Genomic DNA, 22464 nt, shown 5'->3' with positions numbered 1-22464 from the left:
TTTTTTTGGGTTCATCACTTCTTGAAATAATCCATTTGTTAGTCACATCAGTTGAGCTCTTAGTTGTGAGCAACGGACAGGGATACACACACTCTCTGATTCAAGTAATTTGTTGGTGGGTGTAATGGAATACCTTTAGGAAAGCAAATACACTGCTGATTCAGTAACATTGGTCTTAGACTGTTATTTAGATATCTAGATCAATGTGTAGGCTAAGATTTAATGTCACATATATGGAAACAGTCAATGAACAGAGTGTAGCATTGTAGTTGAAAATCCAAGGGGAAAATTCTGCGTGTGTGCAGCCCAAATCAAATTTGGTGCTGGTTCTTCTTCTTCTTCTTCTTTTTTTTTTTTATTAATAACTAAAATGGTACCCAGTAACACCCTATCTAATAATGTTAAAGTCCCTTTATCCAGATCCACACCAAAACAGAACGGTGGTCTATTCTGAGCTGAGAACTATCCTCCATCCTATCCTCCAAGTTCCATGGGAATCCATTCAGTAGTTTTTGGGTCATCCTGCTGAAAAAACAACCAACAAGCAAATGGGCACAGATCAGCCTCTTTGGCTGAGTCATTAATTGCTTTCCCCCCAAAAAATCCATTATGATAGAAAGGGGACGCGGGTCACTGATCACCGAACACTCTGTATGTAAGCGATATGAAAACACCTCTTAGAACAGCTTTAAATGTGAGTGGTGTGTATGAGCAGGACTGATGGACAGAATCAGAGTCCAGTGTGCATCCCACGCCGTAATGTAAAAACTTAAAAAAGGCCTCCAGATCACATACACTGAGAATGGATGATTCTTAATAAGATGGAGTGGTTATGCTTTTTATAATGTATAATGAGCTTATCACACTTTTTATAAACCAAGTCTCGGGTTGAATGGATTGTTTGTTTTGTTCTCATTGTGTGAAGCACTTTGTGTTACTTTGATGTATGAAAAGTGCTATTCAAATAAAGTTTGACTGATTGATTATCTTATCATGTAAACAAAACATACAGCGAACTCAGTGCAATGATCTTCGCTTGCTATTCTCGCTACCCAATGTATTACTTTGTAATTTATCCTGATCACATGTATTTTCTTAAGAACAGTTTTTCTGCACATGTTGTAGTAAGAACCTGACTTCTAAATAGAGTCTCCGGGTGCATACGAATGTTTTTTCCACACTGATACTCAGACCTGCTGGGATGTGAATGGTGTCATCAATCACCATTGTGGTTCGTGCTCCGTTCAACACAACTCCTTTCAGTACTGCTGTCTGAATGTGGGGCCACCACTTCACTGCTTGATCTGACGGTCTGATGATACACATTATTCCATCCATCACACTAACAGCAGATTAGCGCCTATTATGATACATTCTGACTCGAGAGAGACATGGCGGCGATGATGCATAACTTGCTTGAACACAATATATGGTTCTTCTGTTTTCAATGCATGAAGGAAATAAAACCTGACCTGGAAGAACAGATGAATGTCTTTAGTCCAATTCTAGACCTCTTGTGGCTGAAATAAGTATTACAAAAACACTTGGAACACTGGAAAATGAGAATATACCTAAACTTTTTTCGCAGTTTTCAAAAAGGAGAAAAAGGTTCCTCCAAAAAGATAGAAAAACTATCCTGGCAGTTTTTTTCTGTCTTTCACCTGTTCTTCACTGGGAGAGACAGCTTGGGCACTCTGAAGGACGTGCCATGGGTGTGTGCGGGGCTTGATCAAAAGATGTATTTGAACAAAGATCCACAGGCTTTAAAGGAGCACTCCGTTTTGTTGGAGAAACGTTAATGAACAGAGAAAGATCTTCATTGGCTGATTCTTTTCTGTGCAACAAACTAAAGGGTAACTTCCACGGACATCCAAAATGGCATTGCTATGTGCCATAACTGAGCGGACTGGACTATGATACATGTTATATTTGTTATTTATGTTAAAGTGTTATCAACATTAAAACTCAATATTTTTTAAATTTGTCACAAAAGTAAAAAAAAAAAGAAAAAAAGAAAAAAAAGTCTTGTACTGTCCTGCAATGACAATTATTTCAATGAGTGCCCAGACAAGGAATTAAAGGACAACACAATTTACACTGTTTAACTTTGTTTACGTGTGGCGGACCCTGCCACCTCTCTAGCTTCAAACAGCATTCTGGGACCTTGTTTTCCTCTGAGAACAGCTTGTTTATTCACTGTTGGGACAAAAAAATGTTATAGTATTACCTCATTAATATTAAAATTCTTCGACAAAACCACACAGTGCCCCTTTAATGTTTATTGCAAAGTCTATCTTCTAAGTCTTCCTCCTTATCTTGACTCTTCTTCCTCGTGTATGTCAGTCCTCTCCTCATCCATTCATGCAAAAACATGGACTGTTTTATGTAGCCCAGGCCACAAACTACGCTTATTTTTTGAATAGTAAAAGTACACAAACATACTAGGAAAGGTCAAAATAAATCACTAATTGTGTAAGAAGCCGAAGACAAAACGAGGGAGTGTCAGTGGAGTCATGTGCAGCGTGAGAGACAGCCTCAGCCTCGACGTAGGTCGCGGCTGCAGTGAGCCTCACAGCCCTGCCTGAGCCGAGCTAAGCTGAGCCGAGCCGAGCTAAGCTGAGCCGAGCCGAGCTGAGCCGGGCTGCATGGCCAGCCTGACCTCCTCACGCTGGAAGCAGGTGTCGCTCAGCAGCGGTTCTCCGGGAGCCTCGGCGCTGACGCCGAATTGTCCGGGAGGAGCGACCCAAACCGTCAGCCGCCCCACAGGCCGCACATGGAGCCGGGGACCTCCCGTGAAACTCCGACCGACGCGGGGTGCCCTAAACCGAGCGGCGCGCGGGAGGAGACCCCGGGAGGAGAGGCGGGAGCACGAGCCGGGATGCTGAAGCCGAGAGGAGTGGACGAAGGCGCGGCGGGGGAGGCGAAAACGCGGCGAGAGGCTGAGAGCCAGATCGAAGCTGGAGAGGAGGAAGATGCCGCCAAACACCAGGAGGAACTGGACCCAAGAATCCAGGCACGTTAGCTCATTATCACCATCACTAATGATGCGGTAAAGACACGCAGCCAGTGTGAAATGCCCTGACACAAACGATCCACAAATCTACTGAAGCATACGGGGCTGCGGGCTCCTCCAGTCCGCTCCTTCCACAGACTGGTACTGGGGAGTGGACAGCTCTCTGGGTAGCCCAACAAATGTACCCCCCTCCCCGCTTAACACTTTAGAATTGCTTTGTTTCTTGCATTTCCCACAGCACTTGTATTCATATTCTGCTGGTAAAAAAAAACACGTTTTCCCCTTTTTGATTCCAGGAGGAGCTGGAGCATCTCAACCAGGCCAGTGATGATATCAACAAGCTGGAGCTGCAGCTGGATGTGAGGGAGTTGTTTTTGTCCTAGTCAGAACACGTGTGCACATTATTATTACATTATTGCAATATATATTATACATTACAGTTTTATTATGATGCCATAACTGTGCTTTATGATGGACCCCACTGCTTTTCTTGAAAGACCTGCCTTACTTTGCCCCTGATTGGTCGCCTTGGTTGGTTGCGCTGGCTAGTTAGAAGCTTGAGTTAAATTTTGGAGCCGTGTTATGCTAAGCTCCAGTTGTGTTTGTGTTGTTTTTATGTGTGGTTTGTACTGTTTACACACCGGCCCAGTCATCTGTCACATGCATCCCTGCTCCCTGTGGGCCTGCCGCCGCTCCTCTCGGGTTCAGTCCCAATCCTTTAGGAAGAGCAGCGGGCTTTGTCCGTCGGTTTTCGGAGTGGCCAAACATGTAATTGCATCACCACATGATGCACTGCGGCCCCCAAAAATCCATTTTTACCATAAGCTTACATGGTGAAAGAAGCGTCCATAAAACGGTGGAGACATTCTTTGAGCGTCGCGATCGCCAGATTGGCAGACAGGACAACTTCGTTTTACACATGGTTGTTTTGTGACAGCACTAATTATAACCCAAATACATTGTGCCATCTTTTCCCCTACCTAACTGAGTAGTTTGGTTGCCGATAACCCCCAGCAGTTACAGCAGAACTCTGAAAATGAATCACTTGTGAATCAGAAGTGCTTTGTAGCATGGCCTCAAACTATCACCTGCTGCTGAGAGAAAACTGGTCAGGATGATCAAACGTCAATCAAAAACCACCAAAAAGCAGGTCTGTAATGAATCAGAAGCTGCTGGAAGACAGGAGTCAGTGTCCACAGTCAGCTGAGAGGCTACCGTGTTAGAAAGAAGCTCTTGATCCAGACGGGGCACCTTAAAGCTGGACTGAAGTTTGCTGCTGATCACGTGGACAAAGAAAAAACCTTCTGGAGGAAAACTGTGGTCACATGAAACAAACTGAGCTGTTTGACCCCAATGAGCAGCGATATGTTTGGAGGAGGGAAGGTGAGGCCTTTAACCCCGAGAACACCAGACCTACTGTCCAGCATGGAGCTGCTAGTATTATGCTGTTGGGCTGCTTTGCTTCCAGTGGATTTGGGCTCTAAAGAGAGTAAATGGAAGAATTAAGAAGGAGGATTATCTCCAAATACTTCAGGAAAACCTAAAATCACCAGCAGAAGATGGGTGATACCCTCTTGGGTGCAGTTGGGTGTTTCTACAAAACAAATCAGAAGTGGTAAAAGAATGGATCAGTTAAGCTAGAATAGAGGTTTTAGAATGACCTTCCTAAAGGGTTACCCACATACGGGTAATCAGTTCAGATAAACCCGATGTTCAAACACACTCCTCTCTTTCGAATCTACCAGCAGTTGTAGCTACATCTTTGAGTAAGTGGAGACAACACTTTTTTTCTCTTTTCCACATAGACCCTTGAATACAAAAATACTCACAGAGAAACTAGTTGACTGGTACAATATGTCACCGATGTTGACGTGCGATCCAGCAGCCAATGATGGCTATTGTGGGATCCACAGTAACACCTCACAGAATGTGATTTTAGAGCGTTTTCTCATGGGTGTGCTTCCTTCAGGATGCCAGGTCCAGCTACAGGAGGATTCTGACCGACTCCGCCAGGAAACTCAACGCTCAGGGCTCCCAGCTCGGTGCCTGCATCGAGAAAGCAAGGCCCTACTATGAAGCCCGCAGACTGGCCAAGGAGGTATGTGTAGTCTACGCACATGACTCTCTAATGTGCGTTTGTGAATAAGTTTGTGAGAGAAGTACTCTCAGTTGGCGGTTAATAGGTCCAACTGATCAAAATTCAGCGTATGCAAGTTTGTAGCTCGGCAGTCTCCCACTTTGTCTTCAGGTTGATAAAGTGTATCTGTTTATGCGTTTCCATGTCAGTTATCTATGGTGTTATAGCTATTTAAAGTGACTCTCAGCAAGCGTCTGTGTTGGTGCGTGGTGCAGAATTTTCATACCTGGATCAATGTCTTTCTGCAAACCTCAAGAAGACCATAACTCTCTCCGAGTTCACTCGCTGCATCGCCCACTGCACAGGAAATACTGCACGGATCCCGATGAAAAGAATCAGGCATATTTAGATGGCTGTTATCTATGAGTGAGTGCAATATGATGCAGATCCAAATAAAAAAAATCTGCATCTAGGGGATCTAAATATCCTTGATTTGATATTGGATTAGGTTTGATTGGGCCTTAGTAGAGGTATGAGCTCGACTAAGTGCCCCTCTCGTTTGAACTGTAATGGCACAAATGGAAACTGCATGGCAAAAAAAAGGTCTATTTAATAGCAATATAGTAAATAATACACAAGTCATCTGAACTTTTAAACACTTGTCATTTGTAGTTATGCAACTGCAAATTGGAAAATGAGAAAAATGCCATCAGTATCACGTCAATGGTGAACATGTGCAGATGTTAACAGCCGTCTTTATTACCTCTACCGCAGCGCGTTTCATATAAAGACTGTATCAGAAACTGTGTTGCAGTCATTAATCACCCAGCAGCGACCTTGCATTTTTGTTTGTTCACCTTCTCCATTCCATCGCGCCTTCCTGCTGCTGTGTCACGTAGAGATGACAGCCAGAACTTCTCAGGTGATCGGAGTAACCTTGACTTGGACAGCTTTCTCCCGATACAGTTGCACCTTCCTCCAGGCTTTCGCGGAGCTCTGTGACGTGCCTGTCCTGAGTGACTTTGTTCTCCGATCGCGATGAAAACCAGCAACGCTGACATTTTAGTTCTGAAAGGAGATCTAAAACAGACATATAAGTAAAAACAGTAACTTTGTGATTATGCAACTTTTTTAAAATAAGGTAGAAAACAGTCTTTCTCTATCCATTGCCCATCAATTCACTCCAGTTATGTATAAGTTTCTGCTGCTTTCCCTCTTTGCCGTTTCGCCTCCTCCATCAGCGGGGTTCTTTTTCTTTTGCACTGTGGAGTTTCCACAGTTATTCCAGGTGTTTATCCGGAACTTTGTGATAGTGACTGGGGGAAAAAAACGGGGGGGGGTTTATACTACATTACAGTGAATTTCAGCACCTCTGTGGCTTCTTATGGCAACGAGAGTGAAGATAAATCCAGTTTTTAATCCCAGAAATTGAATAAACAAACTCTGTTTTCCTCGAGAAGCTCCGGCCTCTGGCTGGCTCCTCCAGCAGTTGTCTGCCGGTTAATGCTAACAGAGCTGCTCATTAATCTCCAAAGTCTCAAAAAAAAGGCATCAACAGCACAAACACACGGAGAAGAGATCAAGTTCGGTGAGGTGAAGCTGAGCAGACAGCTTCTGGGAACCTGCAACCCGAAGAAGTCGCGCCCCTAATTATGCAAGACGTTAAGCCTTAATATCATTTAAATGAGTGACTTATATAAATATAATTTCTGCTGTAAAGTCGGGCGCTCGACATCATCACACCTGATGATTTGAGGAGCTGCACTTCAGCTTGGGGATTGCTCACCTTGTTCCCGGAGCAGCGTTAACCCCCGAGTTTGTGAACTGAAGCTGACTGCTTGGTGGAAACAAGGCTGTAGACGTTTATCTGACTCTAATGATGTGGCTATTCTCGTCCGAAATAACAAATTACAATCAAAAGATCCGGTTGTTTCAGCTGTTCTCAAATGTATGACAGAAGAACAGAGCTCCAAAAAAACCGAATTATTTAGGATGTTGACAAAATGACAGGCAGAAACCAATCGCAGCATCGGTCATACATGCAATCAATATTAGGATACGTTTTAGAAAGGATACCGTTAAGGTGCTTTAGCCTGCATCAAGACTCGTTAACCCGAATTATCCTATTTTGTAATGCATTATTTTCTGTCTTGAATATATTCTTACAGTCATCGAATCGACAATTTGGATTGAAGTTCCGGATGGCAGCCTTCTGCTAAAGGGACCGGCTCCGCTCTGCTCGCAGCCTTTAATGATTGATTTATTGTCGCGGTAAATGATGTGATTATGTTTTTGGAGCGTTTTTTTTTTTTTTCAACTACCGCTGTCTGTTCCCCCAGGCCCAACAGGAGACCCAGAAGGCAGCTCTGAGATATGAGAGGGCCGTGTCCATGCACACTGCTGCCAGAGAGATGGTATATGTGGCAGAGCAGGGCCTCTTGGCAGACAGGAACACCATGGACCCAACCTGGCAGGAAATGCTCAACCATGCTACTGCCAAGGTACACAGCCAGGCTTCTCCCTCACACTTGTGTTTTGTGTATTCTGCAGGTATCTTTCAACTACTTGACCCATTAATTGCATTTTTTTTTCAAAATAAAATCACATAGAGTAACTGTTTCTGAACTTCTGAACAGAAGGCTTAGGTTGAGGTTTATCTTTCAAAATAAAAGCCCCCAGCAGTAATTATGTAGTATTAGGACAGTATGGATGGACCTAGTTTTTCCTGAATAAAATCCCTTCTTCTGATTGATAACAGCTGGTTTTCAGGGCCCACATTAATAGGGCTTGTTTGAAACACCCATCAGACTCAGCCACAAACACTACAATGGGAAAGTCTAAGGAGCTCAGCATTGATCTGAAAGAGCACATTATTGATTGTAACAAGTCAGGAAAGTCGCTTGGAGCCATTTCAAAGCAGTTACATGTCCTAAGATCAACTGTGCAAACAGCTGTCAGTATAAAGTGCCTGGCACAGTTGTGTCACTGCCACAATCAGGAAGAAAACACAATCACTCTCACACTATCACCTGCTGCTGAGAGGATACTGGTCAGGATGGTCAACCAAAAACCACCAAAAAGCCCCATTCAAGTCCCATTCACTGTGTTTGTGTTTCGTGGCAGGTTGTGTTTTGAGAGGCAGCTATCTAATTTCCTGCTCTATGATTAAAGTTGAATTCTGGCTACTCTATCCAAATCAGGGGCGTCTGGTGCACTGAGACGCCTCTGGAAACTAAGGAACTATCAGAACTAAACATGGTTGAGTTAAGATTAAGACAATTTCACTCGGCAACTGCGGGGCGTATTGTCTTCAAAAACAGAGAAACCAGAGAAGGGACCACGAGTGCCATTCATCCAATCACATGCAGCCAGTGTATGTTTGCATGGTTGCAAGATGGTTTTTGTCGCTGAGCAGTAAGTGACTTGTACATTTTTAACAGTGGGGACCTGGTTCACTGCAATTCCCTGTGTCTAGCGTATGTAAATACAGAACGTACATTATTGAAACACACGCGCACACACAGACACACTCATCACCTCTTTGTCTCCATTCTTATCCTCTTGCTCAGTTCTCCTCTTGCTATTTGTCCTCCTGTCTCGTCGTCTTCCTCTCCTTCTCTCATCTTCTCTCATCTTCTTCTTCCTCCATCTCTTCTTCCTCTTATCTCTTCCTCCTCCTCTTCAGTGCTATGTTATGGACAACGCATACAGACATTTCCCCCCCAAAAATGTTAGTTTGAAATATCCATGTAGATACATTTGGCTTTATGTGTTGAGGCTTTGACATTAGACAGCATTCACAGGTTTGGATGTTTTTGCTGTTTATCTTTTATTGATGGTTATATTACATATTTTAAAAGCAATATAATTCAGACACCAAATGTATTATTTACATTAGAGATAATTCTAATCCCAAAAGCAATAAAGAACTATCTAAAATTCTCATTTAGTTGATTTGCAGTGCTCCATGCCAGGAGATAACAGTGTCATGATATATGTTTTCCCCAAATGTTGTTTGATTATGAATTTGTTTTCCAGTCAAGAAAAGCGTAGTGAGCCTAGATCATGATTTTACCACATTATTGGGCTCCAGACACTGAAACAGGAACTTGTCTAGTCTGCACAGATACTGATAATAAGCTTCCAATTCCTCTTACCAATGATTTCTTATAATCTCATTTGGCTGTTGCTCAGGGTTATCCTTGTCTTTCGCTGCCCTTTCTATTGTCGGTCTGGTCGAAACCACTGTAAAGCATTTTGTCCTCCACATGCGACACATTACTTTTATTTGCAAACCCTTTATATCAGACAAAATGCGTTTGTAAAGAGGACTTCCTACAATCGAAAAAGCACGAAAGACCATCCTAAAACATATAGTTCTTTCAACCAAACCCAGGAAGGCCTGCGCATGTCTCTGAGATTCATTGCCAACCCAGTCCAATGGAGGAACAGCAAAGTATCTTTTTAAAAATCAGTGTCACAGTATCTAATGATTGTTTAATATTCCACACTGTCAGCTGTTTTTAATGCTATTCCTAGAAATAACACGAATCTTGGTGAAGCAACATAGACATGGAAACACTTAATGTATAATTTATTTTGTACCAATTGGCTAGATGGAATACAGCGTGTTGTCATCCTTGAGACTGTCGTGGCTTACTGGGACACACAGAATCTCGGAAGTTATAAGAAACACCTGTGCCTTTCCTACGATGACAAAGTCAAAATGTATGCAGCGATAGAGCCCCGTTGCATGTCTCCACTCAAATACCAGAACCGCGGTGGCGTTGAGGCAGAAAGTAACGTGTGATTTATGAGACCATGCAGCGTGTTTCCTGTGCTGGTTAGGTAAACGAAGCAGAAGAGGAGCGCCTCCGCAGCGAGCGGGAGCACCAGCGAGTCACGCAGCTCTGCCAAGATGCCGAGGCACGAGTCCAGACCCTCCAGAAAGCCCTGAAGAAAGTCATCCTCAAATCCAAACCTTACTTTGAACTCAAGGCTCAGTTCAATCACATCCTGGAGGTGTGTACCCGCTGTGTTTTCCTTTCTCCTTAGCAATATAGCAAATGCACACCATGCGGTCGTACGGCAAGCCACAAGCTAATCATTTGACCTCGCTGTCCAAGAGTGAGCAGGGACACAGGCTCTGCGTGACATTCCACACGATTCTCCACTGATGCATTTTGCCTACAGCTACTGTCAGCCATAGCATTGCCGCACAGTCTGAAAATGTGCGTTGTAATGTATGATTTAGCTTGCATTTAGATGTTACAAACTGCTCGTCAAAGCGTTCAACGTACAGTGACCGAGAAATCGAAAGATTTAATCTAAATTGAGTCGGCTGAAAGGGAGACGCTCACAGTGGAGAACGTTAAATGCTGATGTACAGTAGATGTGGTGTTGATCTGCGTTCTGATCTATACAAGCTGTTTAGGCTTCATACATTAGCACCCTGATTGATGCATTCAGCTGAAACAGCTGGTATTTATTAACGGTGGTTTTCTCACACCAAACTGCACCTGATGATGTTTTTTTTTCACATTGTGGAGTTATTCAATCCATATATGTGTGAATATCAATGGATAGAGCTCAATATATTTACAAGTACAAATGCTTCAAAAGCTACTCTATCAAGTGTTGTGTTGCTGTTCCCTCTTCTACAGGAACACAAGGCTAAAGTGGTGCAGCTGGAGGAGCAGGTGGCGAAAGTAAAAACCTGTTACTCCGTGGCCCTGCGGAACCTGGAACAGATTAGCGAGCAGATCCATGCACAGAGGGGCCGGATCAGGGCCCGCAGCCGGCATCCTGCGGTCTGCGGGGGGCGAAGCTCCCCTGTGGGCGCCGAGGCCGAGGTCAGAGCCGCGACTGGGATTCACGTCAGTAGCTGCGCGGCCGTCGGCGGGATCGAGAGCGACTGGGCAGATGGCGAGAAAACCCGGCTGTGGGTGGAGAGGCACAGAGAGAGCGGCTGGGGCCAGAGGGAGCGGCTGGACGCCGAGCAGGCCGGCTCGGACCGCATGTCCGTCATCAGCCTACAGACCATCGCCTCCGACCTGGAGAAGTGTGACTCGGTGGAGCACCTGGGCGACCTGAGCGACGCTGGGAGCGTGGTGGGCATGGTGGGCGAGGGGTGGGACTGTGACAGGAAGCCCGATGAGAAGTCAGTCTGCAGGGTGATGACTGAGGAGCCACAGCAGGAGGAGGGAGGAGATAGTAAAGAGAAGCAGGAGGGGTTCATCAAGCAGCACCACAGAAGTGTAAGTCTATGATAGTTAGCAGCAGGAAGCTGATGAGTGATGACGAGCGAGGATCACGGCGAGCAGTTGATGAGGGACTCGGAGAGGAAATATGAGGGGAGAAGGAAAGTACCTTGACAGAAGTGGTAGATGGGCTGGCAGGAATATGATTTGGAGAGGCTGACTGATTGACACAGCGCCACACTGACAGAGCAGTTAGGAACAGCAGGGAGGGTTGGCAGGTAAGACAGCCACGGTTTATTGAATCTCTACACGGCAGCAATAAAGGGAGAGCGGTCCTGTAGCAATCGCTGATGACCCGTCACTCCTGTACGGTACTTTGCAGTATGTGATCAAGTCTGTTGTACCACACCCTGAAACTTCAACCAAGGTGCGTGAAACAAAGAGGCTCCGGAAAACGAATCACTGTTAAGTACAAAGGGCATTTAACAAACGACTCAAACATGCTTGTGTTAAATTTCCTGTCCCTGCAAACCTCTTTAGAAAGATGTCCTCGGTACTGATGTGTGTTTTTGCTTTAACGATGGATAACTATGGTTCTTGTTGAAAGGGGTTCTTTAGTTTGTTGTAACTTTGGTTTTACTTTTGTAGCTTAGGCCATCCTCTCTTTCAGTCACAACACTGGATTCACTGAAGAATTCAATCGTAGGTAGTACTTAAGATATACATTAAGCATCTTTGTTGGTCTTGATTTATCTAGTTTTGAAGAGAGAAAAAAACAGTTTATACAATTTACATACCTAAAGGATCTAAGTAATAAACCCTGTAAGAGCCAAGCTAAATACAAGATGATTAAAAATCAGTTACACCAGGACCTCTGGTTTTATGACAACACAGGCACACAGCGGTATGTACTGGGTTAGTGGTAGTACATGCAAAGCTGCAGGGAATGGGACTGAAAAGGTTGTGTTTAAGAAAACTAATAAGAATGGCACTCAGTAGAGTGTATATATCTGCACCAAGGCCCAGCAGTCACCTTTAATTCCTAATCCAGTTTCAAACTGGATTGGCCAGCGTCACTCTGAATTTGAAAAAACAGCCATAACAGCTTAAACAGAATTTAAACTCACCAGATCTAGGATTTGCATTATATTGTACTTCTGGACACCAGCCACCTACTGTACATAGATTTTTTCGATTTTCCCCAAAGAACGAAGATGTTGAAAAACACCATATCGAGCAATGTTAAAGAGAGTGAGACAAAGTTCCTGGATCTGTGACTTTTGTCTGGATCCAACTTCATAGTTTAACAGAAATATATCTGTCAGATGTCGGTTCAGCACTGAGATACATCAGCCTGACCTTCAGTAACTGACAGCAGCGTGAGGAGAACCACTAGCTGAGAATAATGAAAGGTGCCCCCCATGCCTTCAGATTGGTATTTCCATTTTAAGCGAATTTAATTGGTTCTCATAAGCGACTGCCTTGTTCAGCAAATGTAACATGCTCAGGTGTGATCACGTGATCTAAATAGAGCTATACATGCCGAGCCGGTATATCAGACGGCCTCTGTGAACAAAATTGAACAAAGACAACTTTGTTTTAGTGCTGTACCACCAAACTACAAGTCTAATAATCTCATTTGTGGATGTAAGTCATGCAGAGGCATTCATATTAAAATGAGACTGTTTTAAAACCCGTGAAAAGTTCCTTGTAGTACATTTAGATGTTTAAATTTTTTTTTCAAACATCAGTTTCCTCCAGTTTACTAAACTAAAAGCACGGGTCTACTTTACAGATAGCCATACACCAAGTTATGCCCTTACGCGGAGAAAAAAAAATGCCAAATGTTTGATTTGTTGATGACTGACTTTAATTTCTTTAAAGTGCCTTCGAGTCCTGATTAGGCTCCGTTATCCAAATATAGAATTATTTACGGGAGTTTAAGTGAAAGCAATTGATAATCTGCTCCGACTGGAGAGAACGAATTGTCTGTGATCATTTGTTTTTACCTTCGTGTTAAGTTATGAAATATGTTATTTATGTTCAGGGTGCAGCAGACTCGAACTGTACGACCTGAAAGCCAATGTTTGACACTGGTCACGTATTCATTTTCGTCCGTGAGGTACATGTAAATACAGGACGTTTGAGGAGTTCAGTGCTTCCCCCAGAGGACTGATATCAGTTTGAATGTCTGTAATTGTTCCAGCATGTAATTCCTGCTAAAACCACAAGTTGTTCTGACATTTGTCTGTTTGTACAGAGTTGCCCGAAAGAGTTACTGTACATTTTTGTAAATGTTTGGGAATTTAGCATTTGGACAGAGCCATGCTAGCTGTTTCCTTCTGCTTCCAGTCTGCGTGCTAAGCTAGGCTAACCTCGTCCTTCCTCCGGCTCTGTATTTAACATAAAGACATGAGATTTAGTTGTGAATGATAAGTGTATTGGTAACACGTTATAGTTAATGAATTAATAAGTTAATATGTTTTTAAATCATTTGTTGAACTGTTTAACCTTAAAAGTGTTTGTTTGTCGATAATATATAGTGATTGTTACTATAAAGTGTTACCAGTGTATTTGTTGAACTATTAGATATGTGCAAATGTAATGTCACCGCAGTTCTTGAATTGTCCATGACTACTGAGCATGACTGAAAAAATGTCTGTCTGATGAATTGGGAGATGATATCTCAGTGTAATCCAGTGAAATTTAATTTTGAAATTAAGTTAGTTTATTATAGGAACGTCATATTTGTTTTAACCCAACATCCCGCAAATGGTGGGTTGCTTTCACTGTGTGTGTGTGTGTGTGTGTGTGTGTGTGTGTGTGTGTTCTCTAATTTGACTTCACACGTTCACATTAGTTACAACATGAAGAGGCAGTGAAAGCTGAAACAGAAAAAGACTTGAACTTATGATCCAAACAGTATTGTGGGTTTGCACAACTGCTGCGTGTTTGCACCTGATGTCTTTGGTACAGCATATGTAATGACTTCACTCTGAACCCTGTTTACAACATTGCTGTAGAAAACAGTGTGTTAACGGTTTGTTTAGAAAAGAATGTACATGCAACACATGTTTAATCCTGCTGAACTTCAGATACCTTACTCAACATGCAAATGTTATTTTCTTGAACTTCATTATTAAAAAATGACAGTTTAACTTGTTTTGCGGTGTTGTAAGGGGATATTTAGTTTTTATAGCGGGTCACGAGCATAAGGATTGTGAATTAATCCTTAAAGGAGCATTTTGTAAATTATTACCATCTGCCCCAAACAAATAGAGGGTACTGTTTATTTATTCTATACATTTCATTTTTCTATGCAAATTCATTGTTGCAGGTTGTTAAAATTATGAAGACTGAAATAATTACTGCTATCTATGTATTGATTTAACCGTGTATTGGCCATTCCTCAGTTGCATTGTTGCATTCTTTTGTTTCACAATAAGTGCTAAATTAAAAACTTTTGGAGTTATACAATGATACTAAATGGCTCATTGTATTTGTGTCACAAACACAGGACCGTGGAAGCAGGCACAGTAAACCGACCAGTATCACATGTCAACATTTGAGTGGAGATGACATAAAAGGCTTTCCAACAGGTTGAAATGTGTCATGTACAGTTTTTGACCGCTGACACAAAAAGCCTCTCGTGTTTTGCCAATTTATGGCAAAGTTTAAAAAAATGTACAAAAATATCAGTGCAATAGTGCCTCCTTTATTACAGGAGGGAATCTGCCTTGGTGTCTATTATGGCTAATTATTGCACCAGTCAAGACCATAAACATAGAACACAAAAATTACCATAAGGAAATAATATATGTATGTTTTCGTTTTATACTCACAAAGCTGTACAGTTTTGTGCAAACCTCTTCATCATGGGATGTGCTGGAGTTCACAGTATAGAGAGTGTGTGTCATAGCATCATGGTCGAAGATGTCAGCTGATGTAATGTATTGGGACAGACGTCCACTGGGAGGTCTTGTTGATGAGATCGGCTGCAGATGAGTAGAAAGGGCAGGGTGGTAATTCGTCACTGGGGGGTGGCTGGTGTGAGGACCCGAACGCAGAAACGCTGGAGGCGGGCATGATAAAGAACTAAGAGTCACGTTTAGTTAAATCAAGAAGGGCAATGAGATGGAGGAAGACGTAATGAAATGTGTGACATTTAAAAATGTATAGCAAAGTTGTATCTGCATTCAGATTCTAGGGCTTTTGTCCAAAGCAACTTAATACATACATACATTCATACACTAATGGTAGTGGCTGCCATGCAAAGTGCTGACCAGCACATCAGGAGCAGTTTGGGGTTGCCCAAGGACACTTCAACATGCAGACCAGGGGAATCTAACCAGCGACCTTCTGATGGAAAAAAAAAAAAACCCCTTGCTCTACCCCTGAGCCATAGTCAGCCATAAGTTTTCCAAACTTATAACAGCTATGCCAGGTTGTAGCAATATGGTGTTCGCTCAGCTGAATGCCAGTGCAGATGGTGTCAGCTACTGCCTTCACCACCTGTACCTCCCCTCTCCCTGGGCTTTCGGCGTGGCAGCTTAAGATGTGCTCCAATGAACCTCTTCTGTGGCACAGAGAGCATGCAGGGGTGTTGCTTGACCCCAGCAGTGCAGGTTGGGTGGGCTTTGGATAACATCGTACATTGCCTGGATGAGAAACTTTAGTTTAGCTGGTTTTGACTTCCAAAGCTCCATCCACGTGATCTCGCGGGCAGTTACATGGTACCTGGAATCCAGTGATGCTTCCAATCCGAGTTTGTCTGACTGCCACAGAACCTGCTTAGTTGGAATTGGTAATTTGACAAGAAAGGGGGGAAAAAAAATTAAATCTTAAGTTGAGGTCCCGTCACAATTCCTTTCTGAGGCCACTTAGGTGTGTGTGTATTTACTGTAGACAGACAGACAGACGGACAGACCGGTCCACAAGTCTTTGACCGCCAGTCAGAGACTTCCACTGTGCACTTGTTTCAAATATAATACTATTAAAAATAAAATTAAATGCATTTTTTTTTCTCATTACAATCAATCATATCAACCTAACACTTCAAGGGAAAAGGCCAGCCTTTAAAAATGTCTGTGAATTTCAGAATATTCTAATGCCCCCCCCTTTTGCTTTAAAAAAGCAATTTGTGAGATATGGTCTTTCCTCGATTACCTCCTGTTTGGTCTAAATAAATCCTAAATTTACTGAGCAGCACGTGACAGTATTCGACCTCTACGCGCTGTTTTCATCTGCTGCTGGTGTCTGATTTTTTTGTCGCCTCTCTCCTGCTGCACACTTCTCTTGGCTCCACCTGCCGTGTCTTGTCATCCCCAAAGGCATCGTCTCGGTCGGAGCCCGCTGTAAATCACCTCGGCACTGTACCCCTGTTGTCAAACTGACCTCAGTTGGTCTTGGAGGCTGCCCAGTCCCAGTTCAGTGTCCAGCCGTGTGCACTCTCATGTCAGGCAGCCAAATCCAGTTGAGCTGAGCCTCGTTGGCCGTGGTGACTCCCTCTACGACTGACGTCCCGATCCAGAGAAACTCCAGGGCCGCTGGCTCCGTGGCTAAATAGGCCATGAGTTACAGCCAAGGACAGTTGGCAAAGAGCAGCAGTCAGTTACCGTGGTGATATGAGCTTGGAGCTCCAAGTTTCCACATCACACCTGTGTACACTGTACAGCTCAGTCTTCAGGAAGAAGTTCAACCATTCCCAGTCTCTCAGGGCCTTTAAGATCGCATCTTGTATTCTCTCTCTAATCATCCCCGTGTTGTTTGGTTGGCTTGGGCCTAGTTTCAATGTCAGTTTCAGACCATACAACACACTGCAACTAGTGTCACTGTGGACTCTGCTAAATGCCATGAATGTAAATGTGATGCCTACCTGCTTAAGTCACGATGTTCTGGTAAGCGAATTGGATTGGTACAGACATTTCTTTCTAATCAATGTTATATAAAGCCTGAATGGATGTACACACCTGAACAAAATCTTAAGACCAGGGGGAAAATTACTTTAAAATTAAGCATTCGCATTTCGTGGTGGTGGATTGTAACCAGGTTGTGAGTAGGGCATCAAAATGCAAAAAGAAGAAGCCAGAGACAGAAAACGGAGAGTAGGCAATGTGTTAAGAATGTGTGGGTATGGATGGAAAAGGAAAGTTACAAAAAACGGATGTCAGTTCCAGACAGTGGATGCCCTTCGTGAAGCCATCTTCACCACTTGGAGCAACGTCCCCATCAGCCTCCTGGAAACACTCGCATCAAGCATGCCGAAAGGAATTTTTGAAGTGATCAACAAGAAAGTTGGGGCTACAGTTCTTTCTCTGACATTTTTAGTTCTGTTTTTTAAGTTTTTTGGGGGGCTTATGGTCTTAAACTTTTGATCAGCTGATGAACAGCCATGTTTTTTGGCTCTTGCTCCTGTGTCTTCTTTTTACATTCTGAAGCTCTGCCTACAACCTGGTTATGACCCACCACCGCTAAATGTGAATACATAACCCTTTCCCTTGTCTTAACATTTTATTCAGGTGTTTACGCTGTTTGTGTACATTATTGCTATGTTGACAGTTAGCCTACATCAAAACTGTCAGGCTGTCTAGTATCATTAAAGTGAAACTCTCACCAAGAAGCAACCAAAGCTTTATTTGTGAATGTATATGAGTCAAACCTTCGTGTAAAAGCATAAATACGACTAAAAAGAAGGTTTCTGAACAACTCACGATGGTAGCTGTTATCTTCGGTGTGCCGCAGACAAAAAGTGTCGATCCCCGAGTGCGACCTAACAGGGAGGCTTGAGGAGCGGTCCACCATTACTCTCCAACATTACTTAGGTCGCACTCGGGGATCGACACTTTTTGTCTGCCATAATGATGACGCGCCGAAGATACAGCTACTATCTTCAATTGTTCACAAACTTTCTTTTTAGTAAACTCTGTGTACACAAACAATGTTCGCAGTGCTTGTATTCATGTGTAGAGACCCTGGTGATGCTACAAGCAAAATTTCATGTTGTGTGGAGCATTCTTAGTGTTTTAAAAATAGCGATTTTGATGCTAGCGTAGAGTGCCCCAGCACTCCATTGAAAATGAGCTTGCCTGAAAACGAAACTACAGTAAATCTTTCACATAAAGGTTTTGACTTTAACTATCCGACAGGCTTGATAAATTGTAGTTTTTGGCTCTAACCCCTTTTAGGTAATAATGCCTGTGAAGTCCAGTTTGAGGTGTATTTTTTTTCCTACAGGTGGTGAATGCAGCATCTCGAGCTGCATCTCCTCGTGACGTAACCAAAGTGAGAGAGTGTGGCGAGGAGGTAGAGAGGGAGCCGCACGGTGAGACGGCCCCAGTGTGAGGTGTGTGTTAAGAGTGCGCGGTGCTGTGCCTCCAGGAGCAGCTCCACTGCCGTCGGTGAGCTGGCAGGGTTTCATTTGGGCCACGGAACAGGCGTGTGCGGTGCTCACCGCTCCGTTTCCCACTCAGCTCACTGCTGCAGACGCCGGAGAGCTTCATTCTCTGCCCGTCAGCGGCAGCCGACGAGGAACCTGATAACACAGCTGTCGTCTGGTGAGTGTGACCGTAATGTGTTGATATTTATTTAACATGCTGAACTTTGGTTTTAACGCCGTAATGTGAATGTATCGACGTGACAGGTGCATTGGTGACATCAGGACACCTGCACCAGTGAGCGTTTCTGAAGCCACAGTTGATCTCGGACCGTTATGTTTTGAACTCACCATTAATACACGGGTTTGCTGAAGCACAGGGCAGTGTCAGGCTGCCATGTTTTCACTCATTAAGCGGTTTTGAATTATTTTTCATACAGCGAACTTTAACCAGCAAGGTAGCCCTGTCGGTGGTGCACCTGCTGCTAACGGGCATCGTTCTTTGATTGCACGTGCGCTCCCATCACGGCAGCTCCGTCATGCTGTCACGCACGCGGGACCCGCGGCCAACCTTTACCTTGGTGTTTGTGTTTGTGTGTATGTGTGTGTGTGTGTGTGTGTGTGTGTGTGTGTGTGTGTGTGTCATCCTCAGACCCTCAGAGCTCTATAGTAGGCGGAGGTGTAGGTGCTGTGGTGTTGCAGTGTGTGTCCGTCTATCTCCCTCTGTCATCAGTGCTCACAGGCTGGAGGTCTGCAGGCGCCAGCTCTCGATGCCAGCAGCTTGTGTAGATGATGTCGATGAAGTAAAGCAATGACTGCCAAAGTATCATTTGGTCAGTCTTGGCAGCGATGAGCAGCCAGTCAGCTGAAGTGTGACCTCTGGAGTAAACTAATGATTTACTGTGAAGACTGCTGTAATGAATAATGCATTGATGGACATTTTTTTTCATTTTACTGATATCAATCAGCAGTGTTACACATACTGATGAATCAGTATCTGTGATTTCCCCCAATAATATTCCCCAGTTCAGTTTCTCTGATACGGTAGGGTACCTGCATTTCCATTGGAGGGGTCCATGCTGCCATAGTTTGTGGCAGTCAGACGGTCCCCACCTGCGGGGGCAGTAGGTTTTTACTGGGGCAGAAACTGCTAGGGCTAGGAGTTTTCTGCACTCAACATCCCAAATTGGTCAAATCCAAACCTCTGGCACAGCCTGCACATGGCTTAATGTGCATACAAAACAATGCGATACTGAAAAACATATTGGATAAAAAAACTAACAATGTTTCTTTTTTATTATTATAACCTTTACGTCCACCTTCATTATTGCGATAAGAAAAAAAACACAGGAATGATATGACTTAGAAAATGACAGGAAATTAATATAAATTGACTCCATCAACTATACAAGAAATAAAGCAAATGGCAAGTAGCAATGAAATTCATGTCTCCAAAAACCAGCACTGCAACAACAGGTTGTCCATAACCCAATTCAATATTGGTCTGTGTGTTCGGGAGCATGTGTATTAAAGACTCGCTCCAGAGTTCACTCCACTTGGTAAGTAGCTCATCTTTGTTTTCCCCCACTAGCCCGAAATAGTAAACTTCCAAATAGAAAGAAAAATCAGAAGTCAGAGAAATCCCACTTCTAGTTTATGTAGTCGGCTGATATGAAAACTTCTTGTTTTGCTTTTACGGAACATAATGCAGAAAAACATGCTCGGCGAGATTTAGAATGATCCAGTGACATTTTCTTGTTTCAGAGCACACTCATTCTGAACAAAGTTCATTGCTAGTCTGTAAAATATCCTGCCTCAGTTACATCTTTGTCACAAGAGGGATCACTGCAAAAAGTGTGTGTATATATCGGCTGATATATCAATATTGCAATTCTTTGCTTCCTAATATCCGCATCGGTATTTGCATCGGCCCCAAAAATTGCATAAAGGGCGGACTCCACTTTTCATGTCGGGAGATTTTCTATGGCCTTGAAGCACTGCATTACCAGCAGCCACCATGTCATGATTACATTTCAGTTCTCAATTGTTCATGTGTCTGTCACTTCATTTGTGTGATATGTTGGAGAAACACTGCTTATAAATGTATCTATTAATCACTTCAAATTAATAAAGCACTCATGAATAGAGACACCACCTCCTTCATTTCATCTCTGTGAATAATCCGGAAGAAAATTCAACTAGACAAGGTAAACTTCAATCAGTATCGATCAATTCTAATCAATTTCAGATCAAATTACTAATATAATTCTCATCACTGAAGTAGTGACTTCTAGACACAGATACCATTTGTTTCTCCTCATTTTAACAAATATCCACAGACAACGGCATATGGTTAAATATGTTTATTTGGCTAAATAGTTCAGAGTAAATGAATGAGATGGCAAATTAAACAAATTACAAGATTAACAGGTAACAGAAAGATGCTGAGACTGTAATGGCTAATGTAATGAGTTTATGAAAGAAATATGGGCAGATAACCAATTGTCTCCTAAGCTCAAAGACACTAACTCAGAGCTAATGGACACCAACTAATATTTCATAAGTGGGAGTCCAGCAGGATGAAGGAATGGGTAAGCCTACTTTTAGGAGCGTTGTGTTGTAGAGTCAGCAGGCTGTGGCTTTTCGTCTTCAGCGGCCTTTTCTGTCGCTCAACTCCAAGATGGCAGTTTTGGTCCAATACACAGTGGTTGGCATCACCTGTGTTCGTCGGGGGTACTCGGCAAAAGCAGAGCCGGCTCAACCTGGCACAAAAGTCTTGCTTTCATTGGAGCCTGCTCACACGGTTTGTTCAACAGCCGATCGGTTCGAGTCTTTGATAATGGTGATGGTGATGATGATGAGGAGGATGATGATGATATTGATCTGTTGCTCTGACTGACTAATTTAATTTCTTTTCCGAAATAACTGAAAGAACCTTCGTCAGACGATCGTACTTGGTTAACTTTGTACCAAAGAATTTCAAATTAAAGTTGATTTTCCTTGTGTCAGGTTATGGCACATAACTTGGTAAGACAAAATTAAAACTTCATTCTAGAAGAAACTTAGCAGAAGTTGACGAACTCAAAAGAAATCGATGCGGTGAACATATATAAAAGTAACAAGAAATAATGAGCGAGTGATGTCTTGAAGCGAGTAATTACCTTTAGTGAGACTAGTTGGTGCCTCCTGGTACAAGAGGTCACATGGTCAGTGATGCTAAAAATGTTTACCTTGCAGTAAAAAACAATATCTTATTTTATATCTGGGAGAAAGGCATGAAACACATAAGATGTGTTCCTACAGATACACTAAAAGCGGAGATGTTGAATAAAGACACACATACCAAAATAGTCTGGACTGGCCATTGCTGCGCATTTGATGATTGCGTTAGAGCTCACTGAGTTGAAACGGGAATAACTGTGTTATAGCCGCATCTTTGTCTTGCGTTTTCGTGCTCATGTAAGACAGAATAATATCGACATGATTACACCTCGCTGCCTTCATATGTTTCATCATACTGTCTCTCCAGCTGTGTGTTACCATCAGACCTCACAAACGACCAGACTTTTGTCCAGTTTTCCTTCTTTATTTTCAAATGCAAATGTTATCCAAACTTTGGACTTTATGGTGAACTGTATCCGCCTGATTGGAGATGTTGTTTTTGTTTTTACTGTTTTTCTTTATCTCTTGCAAGCATCATCATATCGATGAAGGGCCCACACAAGGAACGCACCATATTTATTGCATAACAATCAGTGGACTAATGATAACTATTAATCATTAATTCATGCTTCATAGTTAA

At 43.0% G+C, this 22464-nt stretch overlaps 2 protein-coding genes and 1 long non-coding RNA gene across 8 annotated transcripts in view; 2 read left to right on the top strand and 1 right to left on the bottom strand.

Annotated features, from left to right (window-relative positions):
* The first annotated feature begins 2171 nt into the window (after positions 1-2171).
* sh3bp5lb (SH3-binding domain protein 5-like, b) lies at positions 2172-14772 on the top strand. The gene is made up of 6 exons (XM_037092432.1): positions 2172-3013; positions 3310-3372; positions 4983-5111; positions 7430-7591; positions 9939-10112; positions 10754-14772. Exons 1-6 carry the CDS (start codon positions 2774-2776, stop codon positions 11357-11359), a joined length of 1374 nt encoding a protein of 457 aa, XP_036948327.1. The 5' UTR covers positions 2172-2773; the 3' UTR covers positions 11360-14772.
* Positions 5745-16932, bottom strand: LOC119016540. Its single transcript, XR_005074187.1, has 4 exons — positions 16685-16932; positions 15133-16077; positions 8628-8777; positions 5745-6170 (listed from the first exon to the last, which is right to left on the bottom strand). It is a non-coding gene; the product is annotated as an uncharacterized LOC119016540 (long non-coding RNA).
* A 1608-nt stretch (positions 16933-18540) lies between these two features.
* The window catches only part of gabbr1b (gamma-aminobutyric acid (GABA) B receptor, 1b), a 122533-nt gene continuing 118609 nt past the window's right edge, over positions 18541-22464 (top strand). For 3 of the 6 annotated variants that reach the window (XM_037092427.1, XM_037092428.1, XM_037092426.1), the window contains exon 1: positions 18542-18843. The gene's annotated coding sequence lies outside the window, so the exon portion shown is untranslated. Of the gene's footprint in view, positions 18844-22464 lie in introns of all 6 variants that reach the window. The other 3 variants (XM_037092422.1, XM_037092423.1, XM_037092429.1) reach the window with 2 other exon arrangements.

Source organism: Acanthopagrus latus, chromosome 3, assembly GCF_904848185.1.
Source record: "Acanthopagrus latus isolate v.2019 chromosome 3, fAcaLat1.1, whole genome shotgun sequence".
Classification (NCBI taxonomy): Eukaryota; Metazoa; Chordata; class Actinopteri; order Spariformes; family Sparidae; genus Acanthopagrus; species Acanthopagrus latus.
Note: the sequence above shows the minus strand (reverse complement) of the source record. Positions and strands in the feature narration are given on the sequence as shown.

Excerpts from the sequence above, each read along its gene's own strand:
- sh3bp5lb (XM_037092432.1), top strand. The coding sequence starts at position 2,774 with ATGGAGCCGGGGACCTCCCGTGAAACTCCGACCGACGCGGGGTGCCCT. Across the intron at positions 3,014-3,309 it reads AACTGGACCCAAGAATCCAG|GAGGAGCTGGAGCATCTCAA; the intron begins GCACGTTAGCTC and ends TTTTGATTCCAG. Across the intron at positions 7,592-9,938 it reads TCAACCATGCTACTGCCAAG|GTAAACGAAGCAGAAGAGGA; the intron begins GTACACAGCCAG and ends TGTGCTGGTTAG.